At 45.3% G+C, this 20,332-nt stretch overlaps 2 protein-coding genes across 2 annotated transcripts in view; both read left to right on the forward strand.

Annotated features, from left to right (window-relative positions):
- Positions 1 to 8,227, forward strand: part of LOC138212509 (transmembrane channel-like protein 3) — a 36,147-nt gene extending 27,920 nt beyond the window's left edge. Inside the window, exons 18-22 of the mRNA XM_069172916.1 lie at positions 165 to 290; positions 394 to 472; positions 1,852 to 1,894; positions 1,976 to 2,252; positions 6,716 to 8,227. Coding sequence (XP_069029017.1) covers positions 165 to 290; positions 394 to 472; positions 1,852 to 1,894; positions 1,976 to 2,252; positions 6,716 to 7,709 — 1,519 coding nt within the window. The 3' untranslated portion in view covers positions 7,710 to 8,227. The remainder of the gene's footprint in view (positions 1 to 164; positions 291 to 393; positions 473 to 1,851; positions 1,895 to 1,975; positions 2,253 to 6,715) is intronic.
- A 50-nt stretch (positions 8,228 to 8,277) lies between these two features.
- Positions 8,278 to 20,318, forward strand: stard5 (StAR related lipid transfer domain containing 5). Its single transcript, XM_069172917.1, has 6 exons — positions 8,278 to 9,183; positions 10,124 to 10,173; positions 11,387 to 11,519; positions 12,452 to 12,569; positions 14,381 to 14,474; positions 14,933 to 20,318. Exons 1-6 carry the CDS (start codon positions 9,094 to 9,096, stop codon positions 15,081 to 15,083), a joined length of 636 nt encoding a protein of 211 aa, XP_069029018.1. The 5' UTR covers positions 8,278 to 9,093; the 3' UTR covers positions 15,084 to 20,318.
- Positions 20,319 to 20,332: the final 14 nt, after the last annotated feature.

Raw genomic sequence — 20,332 nt, forward strand, 5'->3', positions numbered from 1 at the left:
ATGTTGGTGACGAGGATGCCCAGGGACGATGGATGCTGCACTGCTGTGATTGTGTAGCGATCACATCTGAAGGACGAGCGTTTCTTCCTTCCTTTAATGTGTGGTTGTGTTTCAGTTGTTTGGAAAAGTTAACACCAATAAAAGTGCTTTTCTGTGTGTTTCAGTGGTCAAGAGAAGATTTATGACATCATCTCTGACACGGTGGCCAGCGACTTCCCACTGTGGTTCAGTAAAGTGATGAGTTACGTCACCAGCCCTGTCGTGGTGCTGCCAGCACTGCTGCTGCTGTTGTAAGACTTTACACACTTCACAAATAGATACATGCATACAAAATATGCACACATTTATATTACCATGTCACCTTGACCTTTGACCTGCTCCTGTGTGTTTCAGCATGCTGATATATTATCTGCAGGCCATCGCCAGATCCCTCAAATTCACCAACAACCAGCTGAGGCTGCAGCTCCAGACTGTGAGTTTCTGAAGGGTCACTCTCAGGGAGGATAAAACAACATTTAGTTTAACATCTATAGTTTGTAATCCAGGACACGAAATACGAAATCCAGGCACAAAATACTAAATCAAGGTCACGAAGTACTGAACAAGGCCACAAAGTATTCAATTGAGGCCACGAAAAACTAAATGAAGTCCATGAAGTACTGAATCAAGGACACAAAATATTAATTGAGGCCATGAAATACTAAATGGAGGCCATGAAGTACTGAGTCAAGGACACAAAAAACTAAATACAGGCCTTGAGATACTAAATCCAGCCCGCGAAATATTAAATGGAAGCTATGAAACATTAAATGGAGGCCACGAAATATTAAATGGAGGCCATGAAATATTAAATGGAGGCCACGAAATATTAAATGGAGGCCACGAAATATTAAATGGCGGCCATGAAATCTTAAATGGAGGCCACGAAATATTAAATGGAGGCCATGAAATATTAAATCCAGCCCATGAAATATAAATATAAATGGAGGCCACAAAATATTAAATGGAGGTGTGAAGTTCACCTGCTTCAACTGTCAGTTTCCCAACTATGAAGTCAAAAGCATCCTCAAAGCTGGCATATTTCCAACATATCTCTATTGTCATTTTTGCCTTTTACTAACAATAATCCTTTGCATCACTGGTATTACAGCTGTCCTTAGTTAGAGTTGTTGTTGTTGTTAGCGCAGCCACCACAGCCAGCCTGACTAATTGATGACAGATATGGATGTGATTGGTATTAAATGACAACTGGATTGTAAAAAGTAGTTTTCCTCAGTTCATACATACACTGATCTTTCAGATGATCAGAAGATAGATAATAGTGAGAAAACATCTTTATCAGTAATATCAATGTTGCGAGAAAATGTCTTCTGCTACCGTAATAGCAATCGTTTACTCACTCAGTGTATTCATACATCATATAGTGTCCGTTTTAGCTTTTTTGGTGGCTCTTAATATGTCATCAATTTAGTATTTCGTTGCCTTGATTTAGTATTTTGCTGCCTTGATTTAGTATGTCATGACCTCCATTTATTAATATGTGCACACGATTTAAATGTATTTCTCTCTATGACTCTGTAGTTGCAGCATATTTGGATTTAGCAGCTTCGATGTCCCTTCATGGCAGGAAGAGTATTACAGTGAAGTAAACAGGAAGTATCATCAGTTTAGTCTTCAAGGTTGTGCAAAAACTCCAGAAAGGGCATCTTATCTGCCCTGACAAAAAGATTTAAATAAAAAAAGGATGGCTAATGGTCTTTAGATATTCTCCTAAACTGATCATGACAGATTGATATGCAGTATAATGGTGTCAGTGTGTGTCAAAGTGAAATCTGCCTTCGATCTCTTCAGGAGCGGACTGACGACAAGAAGAAAGTCTTCCAGATGGCTGCAGGTATCGCTGCTGTTTTCTCCGGCCTCCTTGTGTGTGTTGAATTATTTCAGTTGTTCTGACGAACGTTGAATCCTCCTCTAGCGAGACTGCAGGCGCCGGAGGCTGCAGCAGCAGACCAGAACCCCGACCAGCAGGAGAGCGACATCACCAGCCAGGAGGCCTCCGTCCACACCCCGTCCCCCCGACGCAACGGCAGCGTCGCAAACTTCCAGTCTCCTCTTCACCGTGGAAACAGCATCCGCACCATCACCCAGTCGGCGTCCGGCGCCGAGCTGAGCAGAGGAAGCGTGGCCGGATCCGTCAGGAGTCCGGCGGTGACGGTGCTGCCCAGACACCGGCTTGATCACGGACCTGCCAGGTCTCACACGCTCATATTTAACCAATCATGTAGCCATCGTTACACAACCTCTCATATGACGGATATCTATGAAGTATTTGTAGAATTGATCAATGTTAAATATAAAGAGGAATATCTAAATAATCCCATTTTAGACAAGGATACATGTTGTTAATTTTAAATTCCCCGACTGCTGCTGTGTGCAACCCAGGTGCCTTTTAATTGTCCTTCGTATTATTATTTTCAGACTTATTTGGGCTGAGCTATTAGATACAATTATACAACTGTATTTTTGTCACCAATATGCCAAATTGTGATTCAATTCTAGCTGGTATTCTAGATATTATTAAAAAATATGTTTTTACATATTCATGCCAATTTGGACAAATGTTGTGTTCCAGATGACAAACTTCCTTTAGTCCACTAATAGTTCTCCTCCATGTCAGGACTCTGACTGTGTAGAGTTGTGTTGTTTCAAACCACACTGACAGGAAATGACCTCATCATGTCCATCCATCCATCCATCCATCCATCCATCCATCCATCCATCCGTCATCTTCCACTTATCCGGGCTCGGGTCGCGGTGGCAGCAGGCCAAGCAAGCTGACCCAGACTTCCCTCTCCCCCACAACATTTTCCAGCTCATCCTTGGGGATCCCGAGACGTTCCCAGGCCAGCCGGGAGTTATAATCCCTCCAGTGTGTCCTGGGTCTTCCCCGAGGTCTCCTGCCAGTTGGGCGTGCCCGGGAAACCTCCAGAGGGAGGCGCCCAGGAGGATCCTGATCAGATGCCCGAAACCACCTCAGCTGACTCCTTTCAATGCGAAGGAGTAGCGCCTCAACTCCAAGTTCCCTCCTAATGTCTGAGCTCTTTCCCCGATCTCTAAGGCTGAGCCCGGCCACCTACGGAGGAAACTCATATCGGCCGCTTGTAGCCGTGACCTCGTTCTTTCGGTCACGACCCAGAGCTCGTGACCATAGGTGAGGATGGTAAACTGAGAGCTTCGCCTTCCGGCTCAGCTCCCTTTTCACCAACATGGTCCAGTGCAGCGCCTGTTGTACTGCTGCAGTAGCACCGATCCGGCGATCGATCTCCCGCTCCATCCTCCACCCTCCATCCTTCATCCTCCCCTCACTCGTGAACAAGACCCCGAGATACTTAAACTCCTTCGCTTGAGGCAGTCACTCCGTCCCCACCTGGAGGGATCAATCCAGCAGAGAAACATGGCCTCAGATTTGGAGGTGCTAACTCTCGTCCCCGCCGCTTCACACTCGGATGCAAACCGCCCCAGTGAGTGCTGGAGGTCCGAAGAGGCCAACAGGACGACATCATCTGCAAACAGCAGAGATGCGATCCGGAGACCCCCGAACCCGACGTGCTCCTCCCCCTGACTGCTCCTAGATATCCTGTCATGAAGGTCACAAACAGGATCGGTGACAAAGGACAGCTCTGGCGGAGGCCACCCCGAACTCCCGCAGCACCCCCCACAAAAACCCCCAGGGGACCCGGTCGAAAGCCTTCTCCAAGTCCACAAAGCACAAGTAGACTGGATGGTTAAACTCCCAGGACCCCTCCAGTAGTCTTGTGAGGGTAAAGATCTGGTCCACTATTCCACGACGAGGACGGAATCCGCACTGCTCCTCTTGAATCTGAGGTTCGACAAACGGTCGGAGTCCTTTCCAGCACCCTGATATAAGCTTTGTCCGGGAGGCTGAGTAGTGTGATACGCCGATAGTTGGAGCAACTCTCCGGTCCCCCGTTTTGAAAATGGGAACCACCGGTCTGGCACCGGTCTGCCAGTCCATGGGCACTGTTCCCGACCCCCATGCGATATTGAAGAGGCGTGTCAGCCAAGACAGCCCAGCAATGTCCAGCGCCTTCAGTATCTCAGGGCGGATCTCATCCACCCCCGGTACCTTGTCACCGAGGAGCTTTCTGACTACCTCAGAGGCCTCAGCCAGGGATATGGGTGCCACCCCCCCCCGGCCTGCCGGTACCTCTCAGCTGCTTCCGGAGACCCCTGAGCCAACCAGGTCTGGAAGGCCTCCTTTTTCAGCTTGACAGCTTCCCTCACCCCCGGTGTCCACCACCGGGTTCTTGGGTTGCCGCCGCGACAGGCACCGATGACCTGCTAACCACAACTCTTAGCGGCCGCGACCGCAACAGAGGCTTTGAACACGGTCCACTCGGACTCCATGTCCCCAACCTCCCTCGGGATGTGAGAAGCTCTTCCAGAGGTGAGAGTTGAAGATCTCCCGGACAGGTTCCTCGGCCAGACGTTCCCAGTTTACCCTCACTACACGTTTGGGCTTGCCAGGTCTTTCCAGCTGACTCCCATCTGATCCAACTCACCACCAGGTGGTGATCAGTTGACAGCTCTGCTCCTCTCGTCGCCGGAGTGTCCAAGACATACAGGCGCAGATCCAATGATACGACTACAAAGTCGATCATTGATCTCCGGCCGAAGGTGTTCTGGTACCAGGTTCACTAATGAACCACCTTATGCTCCAACATGGTGTTTGTTATGGCCAAGCCGTGACTAGCACAGAAGTCCAATAACAAAAATACCACTCAGGTTCAGATCGGGCAGGCCGTTCCTCCCAATCACCCCCCGCCAGGTTTCTCTGTCGTTGCCCACATGAGCGTTGAAGTCTCCCAGGAGAACTATGGAGTCAGCAGGTGGCGCCCTTTCCAGAGGACTCCCCCCACCAACTCCAAGAAGTCCGGATACTCCAAACTGTCGTTTGGTGTATCAAACAACAGTCAGAGTCTTCCTCCCTGCAACCCGGAGGCGCATGGAGGCGACCCTCTCATTCTCTGGGGAGAACTCCAACACATCTGCGCTCAGCCGGGGGCTCGTGAGTATCCCCACTCCCGCCCGGCGCCTCTCACCTTGGGCAACTCCAGAAAAGGATAAAGTCCAGCCCCTCTCCAGGAGCTTGGTTCCAGAGCTGGTGCTGTGCGTGGAGGTGAGCCCAACTATATCTAGCTGGTACCGCTCCACCTCCTGCTCCACCTCCTGCTCCACCTCCTGCACCAGCTCCGGCTCTTTCCCCGCTAGCGAGGTGACGTTCCACGTCCCTAGAGCTAGTCTGTGCTGCCGGCGATCGGCTCGCCCGGACCCCGGCCCGGCCTGCCGCCCAGTATGCAATGCACCTGACCCCGATGCAAAATATTTGCAGCTTTAATTATTTTACCCAGAAATCAACATGTTTTTGTGTGCTCTGTTTTAACACTCAATAACCACACTGATTCTTCTGTCCAGCAGCAGCAGTGGAAAAGACACACTTTGTGTTCAGGAACAGCTGCAGCTTCCTCACACGCTTTTACTTTGAAAATCCTTTACGTCGGTGGCCCCGTCCCCTTCCTCTATGGAGCCAAGATGGCGACCGTTTAGGGTGGAAAGTGTTCAGAGTTTCACACTTCTTGTTTTGGAGCGTTCTGAGTGATTCATCCTGGAACTTGTAGTGTTCTGATGGTTCTGTACTGACAGAGAGAACACACTGATGTACTCAGAGTAGAGAGAGGTAGTACACAAGAACAACATCTGGAACACAAGTACAACATCTGGAACACAAGAACAACATCTGGAACACTAGTACAACATCTGGAACACAAGAACAACACCTGGAACACAAGTACAACACCTGGAACACAAGAACAACACCTGGAACACAAGTACAACACCTGGAACACAAGTACAACATCTGGAACACAAGTACAACACCTGGAACACAAGTACAACATCTGGAACACAAGTACAACATCTGGAAAACAAGTACAACATCTGAAACACAAGAACAACATCTAGAACACAAAAACAACATCTGGAAAACAAGTACAACATCTGAAACACAAGAACAACATCTGGAACACAAGTACAACATCTGAAACACAAGTACAACATCTGGAACACAAGAACAACATCTGGAACACAAGTACATCTGGAACACAGAAAAAGTTAATTTATTACAGACAGAACCAGCTGGTTTTCAGTTGATAAGTTTAAAACTATTGTGTTGTGTTTTCTGATATTTTATATCCGACATCACCTGAATCTGAAAATATTGTTAATTATGTAACTCCAAGTGGAAATTACAATTGGGATTCTAATTTAAAAAAGATCATTCAGCCCGACTTTGTCGTTAAATCAGCATTAACCTCTTCTTTTTTTTTTTTATTCTGACAAGAATAATATTCTGTGAAAAACACTGAATACTAGTAAATCGTGGGAGCTCAAATTGAACCTGATACATGTTGGCTGTAAATGTTTGAGACTATTCTTGTAAAAACAGCACACACGTTAACTCACTGTATAAAAGTCAAGGAACAGTTTTAGGACTTTTAAAGTGTTCCCGTTCAGCCATTGATTTCTATTCATGCAAATATTTTAAAGACTGTTTGCAATGATAAAATACCAGCAAAAATATGACATTATGATAATGACATAAGGTAATTATTGTTGTTGTTCTTTCTCATGACAGGCCTCCACCATTTCTTGGTTGTCCTAGTGGCGCCTGCAGGTCCAAGTCCTCCCACCACATGGCATGCAAACCCCCATCTCACTATTCTGACCGCATCCACTCTGACCCCTTGTACAGGAAGACCTTGCGCTCCCTTCATCCCGTGGAGGCCGCCGGGATCATCACGGCTCAGAGCTACGCAGGGCGGCGCGGTCACACCACCCGCTACGTCATCGTCAACGAGCACGAGCCCAGGAAGAAGCTGCTGCGCTCAGCGACGCGGATCCCGCGCCATTACATGATGGAGGAGCCCGCGGAGATCCTGGAGCTGTACTCACGCAACACCCGACGCTACACGCCCCGCCCCGCTCACCATCCGCCACCTCCTCACCGCCCCCACCCACCACAGCAGCACCTGAGCGAGGAGGAGGAGGAGGCAGAGCAGGGGAAGTGCAGGAGGAGGACGCCGCTGGGGAAAGCTCATCGGCCCCGTTCTCTGTCTGACCTCCACCAGACCGCCGCGCACTTCTACATCGGTGACCACGTGGCCAAAGCCAAAACCAGCCTCACAGCTCAAGGGAGATACGGGCCGCAGGAGGAGGACGAGGAGGAGGAAGGTGACGGAGAAATGGACTGGGGAGATTTGGAGTCACGCTGTCGGTCGCAGGCCGGCGTGCGAGCAGACGATCCTGTCCTTGTGCGAACCAGGCGTCACATCCCTTCCCCGGGAAGACCGTGTCCGTCCCCGGCCAGGACCCGGCACGCCGAGTCCCACGTCAAGCCCAAGATGAGGCCGAAGCTGGAGACCCCGCTGACCGAGTCGGACTCGGCCTCCGTGGCCTCCAGCAGCGACCAGCAGAACAGCAGCACGGACCAGTACATCCAGGTCATCCACAACAAGGAGCGCTATCTCAAGTCGGACGGCAGGCAAGGGAAGACGGCCAAAAAGAAATCCAAAACCAGCTTTGACGTCAACGCTTCTGAGTCCAACGACCTGGTCTGCTCCAACGTCTGACTTATCTGTTCAAATGATGTATTGTGTTAAAGAGGTTCTGGAAATATGACTGATAGATACAATACATTGCATTAATGGCACAAATTATATTAGAAATTTGATTTCTTTCTCCTGTCCGTGTGGTCTTGTATAATTTTGAAACAGCTATGACAATTAATTATATGGCTTGTATATTTGTTTATTACAATAAAACCCAACTTCACTGTCTGGTGTAACATCAGCTACACAAACATTTACAGCTTTGATAATCACACGTTTCATATTCAGGCACAATAAAAGCACTGAATCTTCTGGCCTGTACACTGAATAAATAGCTTGCTATCTGTGAACACTACATTTCCCAGCGTACTTTGCGGCAACAAGCAACAATTCCAGCCACAAGAGCGAGAAGAATCAGCGGCCTTCAAAATAAGACACGGGGAATAATTAAAATGTCCTGCTGTGTTCGAGCCAACAGTACACGGCTTTATTGAAATGTCACAATTCCACTGAAAACATACAGAAAGTGTTCATGTCGTGTAAAGTACGTTCATACACGCGTATGATTTTGAGTAAAGATTTTATTTTGAAAGCCGTAATGGGGATTTATTTTTTTTCCTGGATGACGTAATACCTCAGCAAACGATCGTGGCCGTACTTCACGAAATACATTTTTCTGTCTGTGGATTTTAGCGTCTTGGGCCGAGGCAGATGTGGACTGTCGCGCGGCCTGAAGGCAATCCAGATGTTACAGTCGCGTTAGCGGTGTCTGCCAGAGCCGGATGTTGTTTCTGAGAACAACGAGCTCGCCTCCTCTTCGTCAACGATGCGGCTAGCGCCTAGCACGTTTCATTCATTCGGGCTAACGCGAGCTTCGTAGAGTCAGTGCTCACCTGAGCTCGGACCCTCCACCGGCCCGCTCCAGCGGCCCCTCCACCGGCCCCCTCCAGCTGCCCCTCCACCGGCCCCCTCCAGCGGCCGCTCCAGCTGCCCCTCCACCGGCCCCCTCCAGCTGCCCCTCCACCGGCCCCCTCCAGCGGCCGCTCCAGCTGCCCCTCCACCGGTCCCCTCCAGCTGCCCCTCCACCGGTCCCCTCCAGCTGCCCCTCCACCGGCCCCCTCCAGCGGCCCCCTCCAGCTGCCCCTCCAGCTGCCCCTCCACCGGTCCCCTCCAGCGGCCGCTCCAGCTGCCCCTCCACCGGTCCCCTCCAGCTGCCCCTCCACCGGCCCGCTCCACCTGCCGCGTCGCATACCTTCATTTTCTGCACTCGGCCTCCGTCGAGCGGAGCGTCCGCACGCCGGTGGTCTCCCGTCGGCCGAAGGTAACCGTGTCCACCGATTTAGCCGCAGCGACGCCAGGTGGAGCGCGCGCTGCCCCGGGTTAGCTGTAACCGAGGCCAACGACGATGGACCATGAAGATAAAGCGAAGGGAGCGGCGGACTGCCTGATGAGCTACAGGAGGGACGAGTCCGGCTGGAAAGTCTGCAAGAAGTCGGTAAATGGTTGTTTTCTCCGGTTCGTGCTGCTCTCTGGTGCAGAAGGTAGTTTCTGACGAGCTGTCACTCAACCTGCCTGAACAGCGTTAACAGCTGAGAGGACGTTTAAGGTTAAACTCGTGTGGTTGAGGATCCCCGTTCACAGAGCAGGTGTAAGGATCCATCTTCACACGTTACATCACTTCAGTTTGATGTCGGGCCCACTGCAACAGGGAATAACTTAAAAAAGAAAGAAAGATGGGTTTGAAATACAGTCACTGCATCATTACACCACAGACAAAAGACAACAGGGTTGATCTAGCCGGTGGTCAGTAGTGGTTATATACCACAGAAAATATGTCACTGAATGTCTGCTGCTGAAGGTTGGAGAGTCCCCACCTGAAACTACGAACTGGTTTTCCCCATTATATATATATATATATATATATATATATATATATATGTTTGTATATTTGTTTAAACTGATAGAGGCATACAACAATCCCAACTTTACACAGAGGAGCTGTTATAATCTGATATAGATGTCTTATCTATTATATTTCATGTGGTTTGATCCTCGCCGTTCCTTTTGCCTGATATAACTGTGGTTTTCTCATTTGTTCACTGTAATTATATACATTTTTAATAGCTTTAACTATTCTTACTTGTTCAAAACTCAACTGTTATTTCCTACTTTTTATTTATTAATTTGTCAGAACTCTTATACCCACTTGTGGCCCGTTAATAAACACAGAGTTAACCTGTTTTAAGTGCTGTTACTGAAGATGTGTGTGCAGAAGTCAGTGTTAAATGGTGACTAAGTTCGGCTTGGTGTGACTGATGGTGACCTTTCTGGTTAATGTGTTCCTCGTAACAGGCTGTAGAAGCATTATTCTTCACCTGTTGTGTTGTCCAGCAGGTAAATGTTACTCACAGTAAATGTCCTGTTTTCTTTGACAGAACGACGTGGTCGTCTCTTGGCGTCCTTCGTCCGAGTTCCCTGGGAATGTGTGAGAAATATCAGCTTTTCTTTTTCTTTCTCATCGGTTGTGATTTTTTATTTTGGACAGTTGAACACAATGATGAAATGGAAACGACTCCGTTTCCAAAAAGAGTTGGGACGCTGTGTAAAATGTAAATAGAAATTGAATGCAGTGAATCGTAAATCACATAAACTCATATTTATTTGAAAATAGACCAAAGACAAAATATCAAATGTTGAAACGGAGAAAGTTTCTTGTTTTATGAAACATTTCTGCTCATTTTGAATTTGATGGCAGCAACACGTTTCTAAAACGTTTGGACAGGCTCATGTTTTCATCACTTCTTCTTTTAACAACACTCTGTAAACGTTTGAGAACTGAGGAGACCAGTTTCTGGAGTTTTGAAAGTGAAATGTGGTCCCATTCTTGCCAGATATTAGATTTCAGCTGCTCAACAGTTAACGGACTCCCGTCTTTGCTGTATTTGCAATTAAATTTGGATTTACATGATTTGCAAATGATTGCATCCTGTTTTTGTTTACATTTCACACAGCGCCCCAACCTCTTTGGTAACGGGGGTTACAGGTACCTAATTTCAGAAGAACTGTTCGCTGCTGGAAAGAAGGCACTGCGTTTACAAAACGATTATGTACATTGTATGAACAGCAGCGTTCCTCAGTAATAACCTTGTGGCAAAGAAGGTGAGTTTGTAGAGAACTTCCACCAACAAGTGCTGTTAAACCTCTTTTCAAGATAAAGTGAACTGACTGAAGTGAAAGTGTGTGAAGTTACCTCAGACCTCAGACTACGTATATTTTGCTCCGGTGGTGAACAGCGATGATCTCAGATGTAGGATGAGCTCAGGTTGTGTATGAAAGTCACATAAAAAAAAAAAAAGCAGGAATTGTGGAACAAGCTGTGATCAGGGCGACCATTAATCTGGAATTACCTTCTTAACGTTCCCCTATATTATAGATAGACTTGCATTTAGTTATTTATTACTTGATGTAACTCGTCGACTACATTATATTTTCTTTATAATCGAATGGTGAACTTATTATAAAATATAAGTAAAGTGTGGTTATTAGTCAGTGATTAGATTTGTTTGAGACCTTTTAATGACTTGAAACATGAGGTGTCATCTAGATGAGTTAAGAGTGTATGAATGTAGTTTACAGTAGTCATGCTGGAATAAGCTCCGCCCCCTCCTGACTGTCCTGTTGTCTGATTGGCTTGGCAGTTATAAGGGAGAGGGGATTGTCAACGGCAGTCCTGAGAAAGTGTGGGAGTGTCTGAAGCCCGTCCCCAACGGGCTCCGAGTCAAGTGGGACAACAACGTCAAAAGGTTCGAGCTTCTGGAACAAATCACAGAGGTGTGTTTTTTTTATTATTATTATTGTTATTATTATTATTATTATTATACGTCTATCTTCTGACTAGAAGATGCTTTGTCATGGTCCGGTGCTTCCCACACATTGACTTTACTTGTTCGGTCTGAACTTTTAGCCCATTTTAGTATTTAAAATGTTTTTTTTTTTATCTGGCCGATTAACTAGTGGACAACCCGCCCTCACCTACCTGCTCCTGCTGCTGTAGTGAGACGGTAGTTGAAACCATTGTGACCGTCAACGACGGCAAAACACAGCAGGGACTCAGCTGAGCTGAAATGAAAGGAGTGCAAGCAAAATAGGGAAATAAAAGAAATGAGATATTTTTGGTTTTACTGCACCTGCAGGATCAATGAAGCAAATGCCTCACTGAGTGAGGGGAAGTTACAACATGCAGTTTCAAATTAAAAGCCCTCCGATAGACTGCGTATGATGCGTTTAGGGGACGTGGTAAATTGTTGCATCTACCGATAACTCTGCATGTGAGGCGTTCAGGTGACATCTGCAAATTGTAGCTACAGGAAATAACCTGGTTTACACTGCACCCCTTTAAATGACCTCGACATGATCATTGGCCTCAAGATGCTCAATCCGCCACCAGTTAATTCTAATTGTATCAATAAGAACTTTATACCAAAGGGCAAAAAAAGTCTATATATATATATATATATATATATGTTATTTATATTTCCTATTGTATCCATCCTTTACTTATTTCTTGAATTGTTTTATCTGTTAGTATTCCCGAAATATTACATTTGATCAATCAGGATGAATCACATCCATCCATTTAAAAATAAAAACTGCCTAATGCAGCTTTAAATGCTTCCTCGTGATTCCAGAGTCGATATCCATCTTGGTTTTTCTGTGTTGGACGCAGTCTTTGAGTCCACTCTTTTGTCTCCACTCTCACACAGGACATCTCTATCTGCCGAACGGTCACGCCCTCAGCAGCGATGGGTATCATAGCTCCCCGAGACTTTGTAGATGTTATTTTAGTTAAGCAATACGAAGATGGCACCATTTCATCCAATGGTGCGTAATGACTCCTTCTTGTCTCTACTTTTTTTGTTTTTGTTTGTTTCTTTTGTACTTTCTAAGGGTCTTTGTGATTCCCGTCGGGGCTGGACTGCTTTCACTTGAAGGAGTGATCTGGGTGCAAAGCTTTCTGAGGTTTTACTCTGCTGAAGATGCACTGCACGTCTGAACAGACCCGACAGCCCATATTTAACGATGCACGGTCTGAAGCGAAGGGCTGCGGTGCTTTCAGGGCCTCTTTCACTGCTTTAAATGAAAGTGAAAAAATGTCCCCTCGGGGATTAATAAAGTAAACACCTACCTACCTACCTACCTACCTAAAGGTGGATCATCTGAGTGCAGAGTGAGGCCCGGGGTTCAGAGAGGTTGTATTTGGTCTCTTAGGAAATCACAAATAAATAATCAGTGTTTTCTGCCTTTCACTGTAAAAACCAGGTGTGATGCACTTTGGTGGATTGTGTGCAGATTGATCTGAACAATAATTAATCTGCAGTCTAATTTTGTTTTGAACCCTTAGTGTGCTCGTACACTGCTGCATGTCACTGTGGATGTCTATGTAGCTGCATGTCACCGTCTTAATGCGGTGCCTTTAAAATAACAATGAAATTCTGCACCATCTATTGAAGTGCAGGTTTTCGTAGCTCAGTTGCTTTCCGTTGCCTCGAGATAGAAATCCACCGGACGTTGTGAGACTGACGCGTCAACGGCCGTCGCTGTTTTTACTCAGAGCAGCCGCTACAACAGCAGAGAGGTCCTGTCGGGCCGGTCGCTCTCACGCTTCACTCTGCTCCTAAAGTTCAGTCCTGCTCCTCACAATCAAACTTTCTTCCTACAATTTGGAAGCAGAAAGCAAGTGAGACGCTGACCCTCTTTATGATTGGTCACTTTTGATGCAATCACAGCCACTCAACCTCCTTGAACCTTGATTGACAGCTTGCAGTAGCTGAAGCTGTGTAGGCCTGTAGTGCGTCCTCAGTCTGAACTGTTTGTCAGTGTTTGGTGCCGATGTTATCAAAGATGATGTCAGCTTTTAGTATTATAGACAAACTGCTGACTGTTTCTGTAGCTTAAATGTTTATTACAACCCTGCTGTTATTGGAGTAAATCTGCCTTTTAGTTCCAGTAGTTAGGATGATAATATATACGCATAAAAACTGAGAAAACATAAATTAATTAGTAACATTTGCAAGCCATTAAACTCAGAAAAAAAATGCTGCGTCACCATAAAGTCTGATAATTTTTAACCACTGAAGCACTTTATGGTCTGTTTACTGCAGCTGTAGTTACACCTCTGATGAACTGATGCCGTCCCAGTACAGCATTCACTCTGAAATCTGACTCAGGACGGAGAGTTCATGTAAAATCTGATAATTTATGAATAATAAGACGATGATTGGCTTTTTTTGGAAGAAGAGAATCTGTGTATTTCACTTCCTGGTAGCTTTGGATCATCTGGATAAACTGTTGGCTTGTTTACAACCTGACATTTTGAATGATTCTCAAAAATTAAAACCTGAGTGCCAGATTTACTTTAGATATGCGAGTGTGATCCCAACCATGTGTTTAAGGGCAAAATATTCACTATGGTCAACTGCAGCTTCATTTTGAATTGACACAGAAATATTTTAACAAAACAATGGAGCATGTTTCCTAAAAGATAAACGGTTGAACGTTAATTGAAATAAAAACCTGCAGCCTCTTGGTTTAGTATCTGAGCTCACATGCTTGAGAAGCACACACATCTACAAACTCACAGGATCAAATGTGACGTGGTGAAATACGCGTGTGTTTTGTGTGATGTCGAACAGCCACCAACGTGGGTCACCCGGGCTGCCCGGCCCAGTCGGGCTACGTCAGAGGATTCAACCACTCCTGTGGCTGCATCTGCGTCCCCATCTCCGGGTGAGAGCACCGACACACACCAAACCAGGGCTGTGTGTGTGTGTGTGTGTGTGTGTGTGTGTGTGTGTGTGTGTGTGTGTGTCTGTGTGTCTGTGTGTCTGTGTGTGTGTCTGTGTGTGTGTGTGTGTGTGTCTGTGTGTGTGTGTGTGTCTGTGTGTGTGTGTGTGTGTGTGTGTGTGTGTCTGTGTGTCTGTGTGTGTCTGTGTGTGTGTGTGTGTCTGTGTGTGTGTGTGTGTGTGTGTCTGTGTGTGTGTGTGTCTGTGTGTGTGTGTGTGTCTGTGTGTGTGTGTGTGTCTGTGTGTCTGTGTGTGTCTGTGTGTCTGTGTGTGTGTGTGTGTGTGTGTGTCTGTGTGTGTGTGTCTGTGTGTGTGTGTGTGTGTGTGTGTGTGTGTGTGTGTGTGTGTGTGGAGGACGTGCTTGCTGAAGTTCATCTCTTGTGTTTTTTCTTTTGTTCCCAGAGAGCCCAACAAAACCCAGGTGTTCAGTTTCTTCCAGACGGACCTGGGCGGCTTCCTGCCGCGCTCCGTGGTCGACTCCTTCTTCCCCTCCAGCATGGCCGAGTTCTACAACAACCTGGCCAAGTCGGTGAAGTCCCTCAAGGACCTTTGACACCAAGAGTTTAAAAAAAAGGAAAAAGTCCCCCTTGGATCCTGAGGCCTGCTGACCGGTCAGAGCAAACCTTCATTCCATTATTAAACTGTCCAGTTCAACAGCAATCAAAACGATGATCAACGATCATCGAAGGATGCCAAATATCCGACCCGAATAGATCGAGGCCACGCTTTACGTAACACTCCTTAAATCAACACCCGCATTTAAATAGTCCCGGAACCAGAACGAGGGCTTTGCATTCGACCAACTTAAAGTCCCTTTTACTTTCCCGTCTGTGGGTTCAGTTTATTTCCTCCAACCTAAAGAATAGATGGAACATTTATCTTTGTGATGTGCTGACAGGATAGAAGACTCCACCAGGTGTTCCCTCTTCTAACTGCATACTTCAGTGTGAACAGTAAACATGCATGTTGCATGGACCTTATTTACCCTGCGCTGGTATCAGACCGTCGGTCTGTACTGACTCATACCTCATACTTAGTCGTTTGTGTTGTACTTGAAATACTCATTTCTGCTCACGTGTTGAACCACAGATATCTGCCTCGCGTCGGCTACACCAAACACGAAAGCACAGCTGAGACGGCGCGGGTGGCCTTTAAAAAAAACAAACGAAAAGTCGTTTTTTCTTTCTAAAAGAATGCCTTTGAACGGGACAATGATTTGTGCTGCTCTACTGAGACAGAAAAGCTTCTCCTTGTTTTATGGAAGTGATTTCTCAAGTACATTTCCCTTCTTTTTCTCCACATCTGAAACAACAGCAGGTCTGTTCACAATCAAAGGTGAGATGTAAAATATCTCATATTTATGATTCCAATCTGCTGTGGTGAAAACAGTCACTGCATGTGCAGGGTAATGTGATTTAAAAGGATATTTATGCTGTTATTTTCAGGCTAGTTTAGAAGCTAATGCTACGACAGAAACGTCTCATGAGACTAAACAAGGAATTAACATTTACCACATAAAAGTCAAAGCTGCAGAGCTTCATTAGAGAAAAATACACAGAAATGTAAAAAAAAAATCATCTCAGAACAAACGGTTTGTTTTCACAGTCTGCTTTCGTTTTGCGGAGACAGTGAAGAAGTCGGCAAAAGAACTGAAATGCAAAGTGGTATTCGTGAATTTTCTCTCAGTGAACGTGAAATGATTCAGGAGTCAATGAGCGATATAAATGATCTGATACCGAGAAGAAAAACAAACTCAATAAAACTCCCTTCGATAGAAAACAACACACCTTTCCTTCCTTTTCACACATTGTTTACCTTTGATGAGAATTTTGATGAGTCGGATTTAAGAACAAAGTCTAAATGCAGAAGAAAGAAAATCAAACAATATAAAAGTGACAAGAATATTATAGCAATATAATAACAATGATTTTATAATTGACATTAAATTATTTTTTCATTGATATATAGTTATGAACAAATGATGATTTCGGTGAGTCATTGAACACAAACAGCAGCTTGATTCTTCTGTAGTTTTGAACAGGTTGTGGTAGTTGTAGTCTCATTGTGTCCATTGATAGTCTGTTGTTTCCATGGCGACCTCACCGCCTGCACGTTGTCGTTTACAACTGATCTGTGTGGAGAAAAAGGGAAATGTGCTTTGGGAATTTGAAACCAGTCTTCACACTTGTCCAGATGAGGGCACGTGTCAGCAGTTTTTAAGTAGTGATGACTCAGCATTGGCGTTATTTATATAATGTTATCTAGTTGTTTTTTTTCATGTAAAGACAAATTTTAAGGCCTAAAAAAGAATAGAAAGAAGTCCCTCCTCCCGACCCGCTAACTCAAATCAAAACTTCGAGCACTTAAAAAAAAAAATCTCAAATCATGTCTGCGTTAACTTTTAAAGGTTCAGTGTGGAGGATTGAGGGCGTCTGTAAACAGAAATATAATATTTTATTCATAATAATGCTTTGATTGGAGTGTAATCATACGGGGAGCGGGTCCTCTTCCACGGAGCCGCCATGTTGGACTGCCACGTTTACAGGAGCCCAGGAGGGACAAACCAAACCGCGGCTCAACAGGAGGGACTTCAGCTCAGTGGGTTGCAGTGTGCGAGCTCACCTCTAGGGGCCGCTAAACTCTACACACTGCTCCTTTAACAGTCTAAAAGTTCATGTTGTAAACTTGATATACTCACATCAGTAATTATAAACAGGAGATATAAATGCAAGTTATTACACAACTGCCAGAATCCTCTTCAGGTGAATAAAGTGCACACTAATGAACATTTCCCTCTTCGTACACCGAGGATCCCTCCGACCGCCTGAACTGGACAAGTCTGCTCACCGTCACCCGATTAATTGGAGTAAATTTATCAGCACTTTATGAGGAGCTCCCTCTCGTGTTAAAACGAGTCAGTGAGGATGAGGATGATGAAGCTGGGTGACTGTTTGCTTCTCCGCAGCCTCCACGTGTATGATAAGCCATAAACAGCAGGGTGAGCTGGTGTTTGTAGGAGAGTCTCCAGATGTTTTTAACCCGTCTTCACCTGGAACATGTTTTTACCTCAGTGTGGTCAGTAATCTCAACGCATTCCTCCGTGTTTCAGGAGGCTGCGACCGCCTGCATGTGGATCTGAAGACGTTTTCATGTGTGTGTTGTTAAAATGGGGCAGCAGGTTGTTTTTTTTATTATTTTATTTTTGTTATGTTAATGTGACGCTGTCTCGATGTTCATGCAGCTGCTAAAGGAGAGAAAACGGTTCCATGAGTGAGTAGATTATTCACATTAAATCAATACTGAATCACCTTTTTGACCTCTTGACCTCTTGACCCCGACTCCACCTGCCTGCTCTGTTGCATCATCTCCATCAGGGCTGCAAACACTCTGCAGCCGGTGGCGTCTGTAGCTTTCGAGACTCGAGCCGATCGCGACATTCATGTGTTTCTGTTCAAAGGAGACACGCTGAGGTAGCCTCGAACGTCCCAGCCCCGTTTCCCCGTCTCAACCTCCGCCCTGTCTTCTTGCGTGAGCTTTGAAACTGCTCCACTTCACATCAAATGTGCGTCAAATGAAGTCATGGTTACACTCTGCTTTTAGCTCCGCCTCCGCACCGAAGTCCCGATCGCTTCGCAACGTTGAAAAACAATAAGCAGATCTGATCCTTTCTGGTTTCACTCGTTACACTCAAAACATTTCTTACTAATGTGGTTTTGAAGTTCTGCTTTATGTAACACGTAACAAAATGTAACATTTCTGTTTATATTTATATGCGTTTTCAGCGCTGGGATTTTTTTGGGGGCCATTTTAGAAATCGTCATCATCCCGTCTGCCCTCGCTATGATCACGTTGATATTCAGTAAACTGGGTGAACAAACATCTTCCAGTTTGTCTCAGGTGAAGTGAAGTGAAGCAGGATTCAGCTCCTCGGTGTAACGTGAGGGTCACATGACTCACTGTTAACGCCGTTACTACTGTGAGAGGCTCGTTGTCATCGTCCCTCATCTGGAGCTCTCTTTATTTCCGGAGCTGAACTATACAGATGTTGTGTGTACTTCTGAGACACCTCCAGATGTGGTTTTGGATAATCTGACTATATTCTATTTTTAATGAGACTTTATTGATTCCCAAACAGGAAATTCAGTCGTTACAGCAGTGGAAGAAAGTTGTGAAAAAGTTATTAAACAACCAGTAGCTCCGCCCCCAGAGATATAATTGGTCAATTGAACATCTGGAACAAATCATCATGACATCACACCCTGCTGATCACTAGAAATATAACCCCGTTTCCTCAATGGGAAAATAGAAACACCACGGATAGTCACGCAACTTACAATCCTAGCGGAGGCTAGCTGGACCGGTTTGGTTTGAACACATGACACGGAGCTAAAATGTTAAAAACACATGAGAACATGGATATCTTTGTTCATCAGATATCTTTGTTCAACAGATATCTTTGTTCTTCATATATCTTTGTTCAACAGATATCTTTGTTCAGATATCTTTGTTCATCAGATATCTTTGTTCAACAGATATCTTTGTTTAGATATCTTTGTTCAACAGATATCTTTGTTCAACAGATATCTTTGTTCTTCATATATCTTTGTTCAACAGATATCTTTGTTCATCAGATATCTTTGTTCTTCAGATATCTTTGTTCAACAGATATCTTTGTTTAGATATCTTTGTTCAACATATATCTTTGTTTAGATATCTTTGTTCATCAGATATCTTTGTTCAACAGATATCTTTGTTTAGATATCTTTGTTCATCAGATATCTTTGTTCATCAGATATCTTTGTTCCAACCAGACTGAACTAGCTGATCAGTTTAGTGTTTCTATGTTCTGTATTTATTCAGTTGGAGACTAGAAGTCCTCTCTGTTGCTAGGTGGTTGCTAAGGGTCGGACTACTTCCTGGAGTCGTAAACATTGCGTATGTTACATAAGAGTCAGCTAATTGTTTTCCAGTTAGTCTACTCCATGTGTTGCCATGGAAACGGAGATCAACACGAACAAAACGTTTTACATTTTGAGTGAACTGCTCCACAATATGAAAACATTTAATTACACGTTTTATTTAGATGGTAACTTGTTGTATAATTTTATACTTGGTCCAGACCGCATCGCTGTCATGGCAATAATGACGTTTATTACATCATCTTCTCGTGTATTGTTGCTCAATTAAAAAAACCTAAACAGCATAAATATAAGTTGTAACTGATCTTGAGAATCAGCAGCACGTCTTCCACCAGATTTCTCCTCATTTCTAAACACGTTTCCACGTTTTGGCCTCAGAGGAGCCTGAACAACAGAAATCTGCTGCTGGTGAACATGAAGCACACGAGCAGCGTCACGTGATTCAGTATTGATTTACCCTTCGTACGTTCTGACCTCGGTGACCTTTGACCGACAAGCATGTGCTGTACTCAAGAGTGACGCGGAGGTCAAAGGTCACGTACGGCGGCGGCAGCACCGGTCCCATTCGAACCCTTTAACCCGAGGCCGCTTTGTGACGCCGAGTCCAAAGTTCCCTTATGTACGTCGTCATGGCAACCTGCGGCCCAGTAATCAGTTCAGACATCTCAGAGCGTCGCTGTCCCCGGGGGGAGTTTCACGACCGTAACACAGAATATATGTAAAATAATGAGGCGTTCCTCCTGCTGAGAGCAGCTGCTCAGATCTACATGTCTAGTCAGAACACATGAAACTGTTTATCTTGTACTGTTCTGCACCCACTTAGTTTTGTATTTCACCAGCATTAAAATGATTAAAAGGAGCCTCCTGTCCATCACTGGTCTTC

Source organism: Embiotoca jacksoni, unplaced genomic scaffold (assembly GCF_022577435.1).
Source record: "Embiotoca jacksoni isolate LCO1_2020_lvr unplaced genomic scaffold, fEmbJac1.0.p SCAF_56, whole genome shotgun sequence".
Lineage (NCBI taxonomy): Eukaryota > Metazoa > Chordata > Actinopteri > Embiotocidae > Embiotoca > Embiotoca jacksoni.